At 40.7% G+C, this 11,450-nt stretch overlaps 2 protein-coding genes across 2 annotated transcripts; one reads left to right on the plus strand and one right to left on the minus strand.

The window, feature by feature from the left end:
• Positions 1-7,458: 7,458 nt before the first annotated feature.
• LOC143102617 (hemoglobin subunit beta-like) lies at positions 7,459-8,340 on the minus strand. Its single transcript, XM_076266340.1, has 3 exons — positions 8,181-8,340; positions 7,829-8,051; positions 7,459-7,688 (listed from the first exon to the last, which is right to left on the minus strand). Exons 1-3 carry the CDS (start codon positions 8,270-8,272, stop codon positions 7,557-7,559), a joined length of 447 nt encoding a protein of 148 aa, XP_076122455.1. The 5' UTR covers positions 8,273-8,340; the 3' UTR covers positions 7,459-7,556.
• A 936-nt stretch (positions 8,341-9,276) lies between these two features.
• Positions 9,277-10,164, plus strand: LOC143102619 (hemoglobin subunit alpha-like). The gene is made up of 3 exons (XM_076266342.1): positions 9,277-9,432; positions 9,653-9,860; positions 9,956-10,164. Exons 1-3 carry the CDS (start codon positions 9,338-9,340, stop codon positions 10,082-10,084), a joined length of 432 nt encoding a protein of 143 aa, XP_076122457.1. The 5' UTR covers positions 9,277-9,337; the 3' UTR covers positions 10,085-10,164.
• Positions 10,165-11,450: the final 1,286 nt, after the last annotated feature.

The following is an 11,450-nucleotide window of genomic DNA, read 5'->3' on the forward strand; positions in this document are numbered from 1 at the left end:
TCCCCGAAAGCATCTTAAGCCTAAGAGCGTCGTAAAGTCCCTCTTACGAACGTCTTAAGATTTGCCGACTGTTTCCCGAAACCATCGTAGCTTAAGAGCATCGTGAAAACACTCGTAGATCTACGAGTGCTCCAGAGTACTCGTTACCGGCTAAGAGCGTCTTAACAGTACTTCTCACTGAGGTCACCAACAGGACATACAGAGGAATTACAACTTAGAATACATAATCCAATTTACGTGCCCATTCTTTATTGTGTTTACCTGTGATGAATCAGATTTTAGCGTGCAAAATAGCCTACATTTAATGGTCATAATAATGTGATGAAAAGCGGACAAAAATGCAATCAAGTTATGAAACGAGACGTTGCCAGAATAGTTTGACATTATCTTTGCTAAGTGAATATTGTATTAGGCCTATGAGGTAAAAAGCAGAGAAAGCAACATGTGGTTTAGTCTGTAGCCTACTGCATCAAAATCTAAGCCTACACATTTCCTCTCTTTCTTACTCGACTTCTTTCTTATCTTCAAAAGTGTTCATAAGTGGCACCGCGAAAAATTATTGCATGGTGCAACAATCTAATCTTAAAATAATTACAATTATTTATGTCTCTGTGTGGTATATAACCTACTTGGGATGCTTACATGCAGATGCCAAAGTGTTTCTATTTTCGTATTGATGTGAATTAATGTGTAGATCCGAAGTTTAAATGGTAGGCCTATAGCTGTGACGTGCAGTCACCTGACATCACCGTCAAATCAGAGGATATTTCAGAACTATTAACGTGGACAGCTCCCCTTAAGAGCATCTTAAGAGCAGTGCACGCGCGTTCACGCTACGAGCATGTTCGGGAAACAGTCGGAAAAACCAAACGAACGATCGTAAGATGAATCGTAGAAAACCCTCTTAAGAGCGTGTCTCCGTCGTTATCGGGGAAGTGGGCCCAGGCCTATGTCAAAAGCAACATTAACGACCATGGCCCAGTTCCCCGAAAGCATCTTAAGCCTAAGAGCGTCGGAAAGTCCCTACGAACGTCTTAAGATTTGCCGACTGTTTTCCGAAACCATCGTAGCTTAAGAGCGTCGTGAAAACACTCGTAGATCTACGAGTGCTCCAGAGTAGCCTACTCGTTACCGGCTAAGAGCGTCTTAACAGTACTTCTCACTGAGGTCACCAACAGGACATACAGAGGAATTACAACTTAGAATACATAATCCAACTTACATTCCCATTCTTTATTGTGTTTACCTGTGATGAATCAGATTTTAGCGTGCAAAATAGCCTACATTTAATGGTCATAATAATGTGATGAAAAGCGGACAAAAATGCAATCAAGTTATGAAACGAGACGTTGCCAGAATAGTTTGACATTATCTTTGCTAAGGGAATATTTTATTAGGCCTATGAGGTAAAAAGCAGAGAAAGCAACATGTGGTTTAGTCTGTAGCCTACTAAATCAAAATCTAAGCCTACACATTTCCTCTCTTTTTTTCCCTCCACTCGGCGGGCATTTGACAACGCTTTTTGGGCACTCGTCGGGCATCCATTTAGGCAGAAATGCGCATGCGCAAGGCTTCACGACACCAATCTTACTCCAGCGGCGAGATCACAACACATGGCACGATGTCTTCACAACACACCATATGATTGGCTCAATGTATTCACATCACACCACATGATTGGCTGAATGTATTCACATGTCGACGTTTTGCCGAGAAAGGGGTGGGATATGCGTAGACAACGGCCATATTGGCGTGACAAACTAGCCCCATGCATTTCTATGGAGTATTTTTTGAGTGCTGTGTCTCCACATTAGAAAGTCTCTGTCTTAAGTGACACCGCGAAAAATTATTGCATGGTGCAACAATCTAATCTTAAAATAATTACAATTATTTATGTCTCTGTGTGGTATATAACCTACTTGGGATGCTCACATGCAGATGTCAAAGTGTTTCTATTTTCGTATTGATGTGAATTAATGTGTAGATCCGAAGTTTAAATGGTAGGCCTCTGTGACGTGCAGTCACCTGACATCACCGTCAAATCAGAGGATATTTCAGAACTATTAACGTGGACAGCTCCCCTTAAGAGCATCTTAAGAGCAGTGCACGCGCGTTCACGCTACGAGCATGCTCTGGAAACAGTCGGAAAAACCAAACGAACGATCGTAAGATGAATCGTAGAAAACCCTCGTAAGAGCGTGTCTCCGTCGTTATCGGGAAACTGGGCCCATATCTCTGGTTGTTGGCATCTTCTTATCATGTATTGCATTAGGCCTATTTCATCAGGGGCGTAGATTTGCGTGGGGACCGAAGGACGTGTCCACACCAATGTCAGATTACGACTGAAATGTCCCCACCAATATTCAGGTTGAAGTGGGGGGGAAAGCGCTCACATGCACTACAAAGAGTTAAATACTTTCTCACTTTGCTGCGGATCATCTCGTACAGATCGTGTAATGTGCAGTAGCCTATAAGGGTAAATCGCGCTGATTTGAAGTTACCTAATAACTACCAGTGAGCCGCAGGAGACGCTGCGCTTCAGCTTCACTTCACTACAAGGCATATGAAGTGCGTCCAAATTCATCTATTCTTCTCTGTTGAACTCCTCGAGTAGGCTACTCATCACACGTGTCACATGAAAGAGCCTTTTCTCAGCTTTTAAACGGTGCTATAGCCACTATTTGCTGTGATAAACAGTTCGCGAGAAAAATTAACTTCAAGAGATTTAATAATTATTCTCTGTGCCCATCTCCACATCCATTCGTCTCGGTGGAATATCGTAGGCCTACACACTCTTCACGCAACACATGACAACCCATATATCAGAATAAACAGCAGACCTTACCGAACACAAAGGTGTAAAGCATTCCCGTGTATAGTTAGCTGTTCCAGATGAATCCGGTTTTGAAATAAATTGTAGAAAAATTCAACATGGTCTTTCGGCTTTAAGCATTTCTTAAAACTGAGCTGTGCTTACATCGCCTAGATATCTGTAAACAGGCCTATTAGAGAATATACAGGCAGCTTATGGTTAAGAGTTGTCAATGTAGCCTTAATGATTCTTTTCACAAAATGCTAAGCATGCATGTATTTAAGTTTCTTAAAACTGAGCTGTGCTTAAATGGGTCAATGCATGATTTCATAACAGACCAAATAGAAAATAAATGTTAAATATAGCCTACATATGTATACATATTAAAATCAGATTATGTGCTACACAGTATAGATCAAGTTGGACAGTAGCCCATTTTAATCATGGGTAGTTGGACATTTTAATCATTTTATATATCTATAGTGGCTGGTGAAAGAGTTGAGTGGCTTTTCCTTTTTTTTTTCGGGGGAATTAGTGGGTAGTGTCCCCACCAAAGCTCAGACCAAACCTACGCCCTTGTATTTCATGAAACGTTGCATTCATTTAATGTTGTCGCAGGTTGTTTACCTGATTAAGTGAAAGCTTAGTAAATTCTGGGTAGCCTACTACAAGGCACAGCATTCGCTTTCTGTAGACAGAAGAACTTCGTGCATCGGCCAAGGCAATGCAGCAGCAGCCTACTTAAATTAAACTAAATGGACAGCATAAAGTTCTGAGGATTTTATTCAGTGTATTCGTGCAGTGTAATCTGCGTGTGTAACACTGATAACCTTCCTGTGTGGGTGCGTCAATCGTAGGCTAATCGGCAAAGATCTAATCTAATTGGCTAATACACGTATCGAATATAAAATTTGTAAATCAAACATACGAACAAAATCTCCACTTTCCGTGCTCATAGTTCTGCACAAAGTAAGTAAACCAATACCCCCCAATAAAAACACTTTAATAATATATAGGCCTACGTGGGGCTTACCTCTGAGACATGCTTCACCAACATCACCTGTCAAATATACCTTTCTCGTTCAGCAAAATCTTAACGAGACACGTGCCTCGAAAGCTGAGTAGCCTACTTTGTAAAAAAGCGTCATTCTACGCGGTTGTGTATAGCCTACGAGCGTTCATGGGCTTCGTAAAAACCTTTCTCCGAGTGAAAACATCATCATTCCGCGTCATTCACGTCACGTAATGCGTGAGTCAGAGGTCGGAAACTGGGGCTAGATTTTATGGAAGCATATGAGTAGCTTTATTCAAATGAGAATGCAATCTGCAATATGCAATTCAAAATGACATTACATTATGCAATTGCCAATTCATTATGTAATTTAATATTGCAATTTGCAATAATTTCCAACAAATTGTATTTTAATTTGCAAAGTGACAATGCAATCCTAAAATCAATTTGAATAATTTTGGTTAAAAAATAGAATAAACATGGATTGAATTGCATTCCATTTTGCCATGGTACTTCAGTCTCAAAATTCAAATGGCAATTCCTTTTGCTTTTCAATTTTCAATATTCAGTTTAATAATTTAACTGTCAATTCGTTTTGCAATTTAATATTTAAAGTGCAATGTAGGATTGCATTTTTAAAACATATTTGGCAAAACTGTCAATGCCAGCTTGAAAAGATTTTGGATTATTTTGGGCAAAACGTTTTGCCATCGTTTTGAGGCATTTTATTCAAATGGAAAAGAAATAGCGCCCCCCGTGATTGCATTGCACTTTGGTCACGCTCTTTGTGTTGCAAAATTCAAATGGCCATTCAATATGCCAAACGCATTGCAATCTGTCAAGTCTCTCGTCAAGGCGGGAACTAGGCTACGTCACTTCCGTGTTTACGTCTTACCCAGTTAGTGCTTGCAATGGAGAAGTTTGCAGCTGCACTAAGGTCTCTGGCTGATTATGTAGAACACCACCGTGTCAACGAGTCTGACTCAACGGACAGATTACTGAAAATGGACGACAGAGTGGGCTATCTAGCCCTACTTGTCCGATTTGATGTCAACCTGGTCCGTTCAAAGATTTCTGAGGCCTTACAGCTAATGGGCGCTAGACGGTGGGGAGACCTTCTGTGGATACCACTGGAGGGAATAGAGGGTTACCTCTCCTATTAGGGAGATCGCGGAGCTCTTTGGAGTTCACAGGACAAGTAGGGCTAGATCGCCCACTCTGTCGTCCATTGTCGTTAGTTAGGCTAAAACTCACAGCCTTTCCTTGCCCTGCTCTCTCTCTCTCTCTCTCTCACACACACACACACACATACACACACAACAGAGACTCCCCTCCGTGGTCTGGCTAGCCTCATAAGCAAACCGGGGGGTGCGGTCGTTCCGGGCCCACGTTTGGCCAAATCTATCTCGCTGAATTGTTGTATACGATGCTTATTTGTAGGCTACTAATTGCTGGGGGGAGGGATGCTACTAAAGTTGCCGCTGGTTGGCAAAGTTATCAGCAGCAACATAAGAGCCTTAATAATGTAAGAACACAGCTGGGTCTCGCGGACACTAGGCCTACTCGCGGTCACGGTTAACATTATTCATCAACTGTGACATGATATGTTTGCGGCGCCAACACCCCCCACCCCCCCAAAAAAAAATGTGCCCCCTTGAAAATCGCAAATGCCCCCTCTGTCACTGTACTCTACAGCCGGGTCTGTCGGCCAGAGACTGCAAACTCCTCCATTGCAAACGCTAACTGGGTAAGAACAGAGAATGTCTAATAAGACATTAGCCCGTAGACGGGCTCTGGTAAGAAGACGTTAACACGGAAGTGACGTAGCCTAGTTCCCGCCTTGACGAGAGACTTGACAGATTGCAATGCGTTTGGCATATTGAATGGCCATTTGAATTTTGCAACACAAAGAGCGTGACCAAAGTGCAATGCAATCACGGGGGGCGCTATTTCTTTTCCATTTGAATAAAATGCCTCAAAACGATGGCAAAACGTTTTGCCCAAAATAATCCAAAATCTTTTCAAGCTGGCATTGACAGTTTTGCCAAATATGTTTTTAAAATGCAATCCTACATTGCACTTTAAATATTAAATTGCAAAACGAATTGACAGTTAAATGATGAAACTGAATATTGAAAATTGAAATGCAAAATGAATTGCCATTTGAATTTTGAGACTGAAGTACCATGGCAAAATGGAATGCAATTCAATCCATGTTTATTCTATTTTTTAACCAAAATTATTGGAATTGATTTTAGGATTTCATTGTCACTTTGCAGATTAAAATACAATTTGTTGGATATTATTGCAAATTGCAATATTAAATTGCATAATGAATTGTCAATTGCATAATGTAATGTCTTTTTGAATTGCATATTGCAGATTGCATTCTCATTTGAAAAAAGCTACTCATATGCTTCCATAAGATTTTGCTAACAGAGTTGCCCAGTTAGGGGCTCGTCATCACTTTTGTCGTCACGTTGTAGTTCGTTTGTAGTCCATGTGGCCTTTCATGTCCAACAGTTTTAATGTGAACTTGGGAATTTGCCCTTTTTATCACTTGAAAAGCTGCATATCTTTCTTTCACGAGCATCTTACACTATATTTTAAGCAAATACAGCTGTTTGTTTAGGATTAGTGAGTGTATGTTTTACCCTTTGTTGTGGCATCCGTGTTTGTCACACATTCGATGGCAAAGCACTTGAACACTTGCTGTCGGAAAAACAAAGTAGCCATGGGGGCGGTCCTTGTCATTCCGAGGTGCTCTGAATGCACCATCAGGCCTATCAAGACAATAATTATTGGAATTTTGAAACTAGTACACAAATTGTGATAGCAGTTGACAACATGCCCGGAGCTTGGAATAATAATGGCATTTTACATTGCATTCAGAATACAGCGTGAGAATCCTGTTAAGGACAGGTTGAATACATCTCATAGGCTATTAACAATAGCCTGGCCCCGCCCACCTAGATCAACAACGGCCTTGTCCGTAAAACTTTTTTTTAAATGTTCTAAAACTTTATTTACCTATTTTTATTTCAATACTTCTACTGGAAATGCTTGAAAAGAAGACGCCATATCTAGTCACCCGTAGCCTATAGGGAGGTAAGATGTCTGTAGCCTACACTGGTAATTCCAGTTTGATATCAACGACATTTTATGAGAGGGGAGGCTTATCATTCCATTCAGACTGACTACACCCATTAATTATTTTTTTTTCCCTGGTCCGACTTTTAAATTTAATCTTAAATGAACATATAACAGGGTGGAACCCAACAGGGTGGATGTTTTTAAGCTATGTATGCTTATAATATAGTATAATATGTTCAACCCCTGAGCTTGGGCAACATGCAGTCCTCATATCTAAGTATGCCACTGGTCTGACAAAAGGTTAAAAACATCAAATAGAACTTGAATTTTCAGAAAGCCAAAAATCGCATCCAAAACAGGAATCACCCAAGAACTATTGATAAGGTGTTTAGAAATATTCGAAAGCTTTAGGTAGGCCTATATACAGTGCCTGTTTTAGTGGGTGGACAACTATTAGGTCCATATAGGCCTACTGATTACCATACCGTGGATAAAACTTGCTAGAGTTATATTGATCTAACGCACAGTAAGACACAGCATCTGATTGTGACTGACTTTATTTATTTATCTTGTGAGAACATTCTCTTAGCATTGCGCTACGAGGTCATGCTGTTTCTCTCAAGCGGCTCGATGCAGAATCTAATGGTACTGTCTGCCGAGAGCAGAGACAACGACAGACAGGAACTTCTGCCAGGCCTCCTGGGCATCGGCGGTGAAGACAGAGGGGCCGAACTTCATGGCCACACACACGGTGATGATGTCAGCCAGGTTCTGTTCAAAATATAACAATAATAATTATTAATTATTATTATTATTATTATTATTATTATTATTATTATTATTATTATTATCATCATCATAAAGAGGAGGAAAACCCAGAACTACGATGTGAAAAGATCCACAAGACTTACCCTGAAGTTATCGGGATCCACATGCAGTTTCTCGGAGTGCATCACACTCAGGTCACTGTAAGTGTTCTTGATGTCATCCAGATTCTTCACGGCCCTGTCCAGTCCATTCATCACGGTCCTTCCGTGTGCGGCCACCTTGGCGTTACCCATGATGGCGGCGGAATTTGACAGGTTGCCAAAGGTACTGAAATGTCTCTGAGTCCAGGGAGACACGATCAGGAGCCTGAGGGAGGAGGAAAAAGAGACAAATTGAAAATTGCACAATTTCTTTGGTGGTGGTGGCGGTAGTGTGTGTGTGTGTGTTGGGGGGGGGGGGGGGGGGGGGGTGCATGCAGGGACGGGAGTAAATTACCTGGCCAGGGCTTGGGGTCCGATCTCATCGGGGTTGATCTTTCCCCACAGGGCGGCGATGGCACTGCGCTCAGCATCTGTCCAGTCAACCATAATGACGTCTTTGGGTTTTCTTGAGGTGCGTGTATAAAGCTCTTCAATAGGAATCCCGTGAGATTTAGAACGCGGGGGTCTTAATTTATTGGCATCATAGACCACGCCCTAATGAGAGAAAAATAATTTGATTGGATTTCTACTCCATCGAACACGTCATAGGTTATACGACTCTTATCAATATTGGCTTAGGTCCCAGATAGATGATTACTGGAGTTATATTGGCAAAGTTCCAATCGTGAATTTGCGTTTCTGAAAATACATTTACACTGACAAAAATATTGTTATATAGTTTTTAGCAACTGTATACAAACCTTACCGATATGGTTATGGTTATAGTCGCTTGCCTTTGGCTTTTGTCCAAAGCGATATACAAATACAAACAATGGTTAAATTTAACAGTGAACAATTTAAAATGTTGTCAAGACTTCAGGGAGAATAGCAATAATGAACAATAATGTAAATTCAATCAATAGCATAATGACAAAACAAATATTATAATATACAAACCATAACTCATAATAAACGCTTAATTAACTAGTTCACCTTTAGACCCTGCTTGAAAGAAGCATATAAGCATGAAATGAAAACTGCAGGGAAGGTCTTGTTTTTGGTTGATGTTTTTCTTTTACTGCCAACAGATTATCGAGATGAACGAGCCGCTAAGGCTACACTATAAATGAGGAACTCATTTTTATATAGTCAATTTGACGTAGACATTATTTGCCTTATTTCTGACCATATGGTTGCAGGTGTTTGGATAATTGTAGCCTATTAATACCATCTGGACAGTTTTAAAAAAGTGAATATATAGCCTACATGTTATATTTGGTAAGGACACATTTATTTATCGTGAGGTCAACAAAAATAACTTAGGCACAGTTCCAAATACTTTCGAAAAAGGGTGTGGGATATCAGCATGGTTAATCAAAAGGTGTGGTTTATATTTTATTCTTGGGCGTGCCCTCGTATACGTTCATATAAATACGGCTACAAATTTGCTCTCGTGTAGCATCTTTTTTCTGAGTCATTCTGTACCTCAAGGAAAGATCCTAAACCGCAAACATGAGTCTCACAGCAAAGGACAAGGCCGCAGTGAAGGCCATTTGGGGAAAGATCGGCAGCAGGGCTGATGAAATCGGAGCCGAAGCCCTTGGCAGGTATGTCAGAACATGTCGGATCAGGTTGAAACTTTGTCACAGAAATGTATCTGACTATGGGGTAAAAGACTTTGTGCTATGATGTGAACATATGTGTGACATCTGTACAAATAGGCTGTTTGGGAATACACTTCTTCTAGCCTACAGCCTATTGTAAATCATGTACTCCACCCAATATAAATAACGTTTGACGGATTGCACTTTTCCTTCTTCTATACAGGATGCTGGTTGTCTACCCACAGACTAAGACCTACTTTTCCCACTGGGCTGACCTGAGCCCTGGGTCTGCACCGGTGAAGAAGCACGGAAAGACCATAATGGGAGCTGTTGGTGATGCCGTCGGTATGATGGACGACCTGGTTGGAGGTCTCGCATCTCTCAGCGAACTGCATGCTTTCAAGCTGCGGATTGACCCTGCCAATTTCAAGGTGAGCTACAGCGATACAGAATTGACAGCAATGCATTACTTTTTACTTAGGCTAGCCTATTTGGAGTTAACTGTGCTCATTGTCTTGTTTCACAGATCTTGGCTCACTGCCTCATCGTTGTCATTGGCATGCTGTTCCCCGCAGAATTCACCCCTGATGCTCAGGTGTCTGTGGACAAATTCTTCCAGAACTTGGCTCTTGCTCTGGCTGAGAAGTACCGTTAAATTGCGGTGATGTGCGCACAAATGTGTACGATTCTTTCTCTGACCACACGAGAGTGAAATAAATATTAAATCAACAAGTACTACAATGTTTTTATTTATTTGTTATCAATGCTAATGTGAAAACAAAGGCTAGCTGAAAAATATACCTCAAAGAGTGGAATGGATTAAAGATATGAATGCTGTTTAAACTTATCTCTAGCCTCCAGTCTAATGAACCTCGGGTAAAACAGTTGATCATGAGTTAACTATGCCTGAGGTCTTGTGCACTGAATACGGGGTGTTGGATTAACAGATAGACTATCATACATATGCTCAGTGTTGTGTGAGGCTAATTGACTCGCTTGTAAAAACAAAAAACAGCATTTTTAGTGTGTGTACATGTTTGACACAGTGAGGCTGTGGCTGCAGATAAAAATTCGATAAGTTGAGAATTAAATATAGGCAAACCGTGAGGCTGCTGAATTTTGTTGAGCTCTGCAATATTGCGTTAAATGTCACGCCGGGTCTGCACAAACAAATTCACAAACTTGAGAAATATGCTTATTGCGATTTTGAGTATATTGGACTTACAGTCACAGTTCATGCCATTGGGCAGTGTAACATTGAGACACAGGGACTTTCCAGTGAATTCCAAACGGATGACAGGAGTGTGTGTTCTGGCACTAGCCTGCTTAAGGTCTGTGCGCGTGTCATACAGGTCTATAGTATGATCATTCATTTCCCTTAATTCTCGACTTAATTGTTGACTTTTTATGCGACTATGATCAAACTAAAATTTGACAGATGATATGGCTATACAACTAATATTGGGGTGGATGTTAGTTATCCACAACGTTGTTGTAAGCTTAAGTGTTGCTTGACTAAACTATTTACAATTAATCGTTTAGCTGACGCTTGTATCCAAAGCAACTTAACATTAACATCATACTTGACCAATGGCTGATACCCTATTACTTCAAACCTATCCTTGCACTGCTGCTATAACTCTTATATTAGGCTACTATGTTTACATTTTTCTCTATATTGTCAATATAATTATAGCCTACTAGAACTGTTACTGTATATAACTATGTTTACATTTGTATCTTATATTGTCCATATTTAATGCTGGTTTCTTTTAATGTCCATCTTTATTGCTGGTCTCTAGACTTGCCCTGCACTAACCCTGCACTGTTGGACTTATTTGCACTACCACCATGACACACACCTCATTGAGCACCTTACCACTGCATACTGAATCACAGGGTCAGTCCCTGCCCTGTCACTGCGCCTCATGCGTACACATCCTTAGTACATTCATGTGGATCCTTGTCTGGATCTTGGATCTTTTACTGTTCATTTTAGTGATGTGGATTTTTTTTTTATC

The sequence above is a fragment of the Alosa pseudoharengus genome, unplaced genomic scaffold (genome assembly GCF_046254945.1).
Source record: "Alosa pseudoharengus isolate Yale_2024_CS ecotype anadromous, Long Island Sound unplaced genomic scaffold, YU_APseudo_1.1 YU_APseudo_1.1_scf_4, whole genome shotgun sequence".
Taxonomy (NCBI): domain Eukaryota; kingdom Metazoa; phylum Chordata; class Actinopteri; order Clupeiformes; family Clupeidae; genus Alosa; species Alosa pseudoharengus.

Coding starts and splice junctions, on each gene's coding strand:
- LOC143102617 (XM_076266340.1), bottom strand. CDS start 8,272: ATGGTTGACTGGACAGATGCTGAGCGCAGTGCCATCGCCGCCCTGTGG. Junction 8,052..8,180: donor GGACCCCAAGCCCTGGCCAG/GTAATTTACTCC, acceptor CTCCTCCCTCAG/GCTCCTGATCGTGTCTCCCT. Junction 7,689..7,828: donor TGGATCCCGATAACTTCAGG/GTAAGTCTTGTG, acceptor TATTTTGAACAG/AACCTGGCTGACATCATCAC.
- LOC143102619 (XM_076266342.1), top strand. CDS start 9,338: ATGAGTCTCACAGCAAAGGACAAGGCCGCAGTGAAGGCCATTTGGGGA. Junction 9,433..9,652: donor GGAGCCGAAGCCCTTGGCAG/GTATGTCAGAAC, acceptor TCTTCTATACAG/GATGCTGGTTGTCTACCCAC. Junction 9,861..9,955: donor TTGACCCTGCCAATTTCAAG/GTGAGCTACAGC, acceptor CTTGTTTCACAG/ATCTTGGCTCACTGCCTCAT.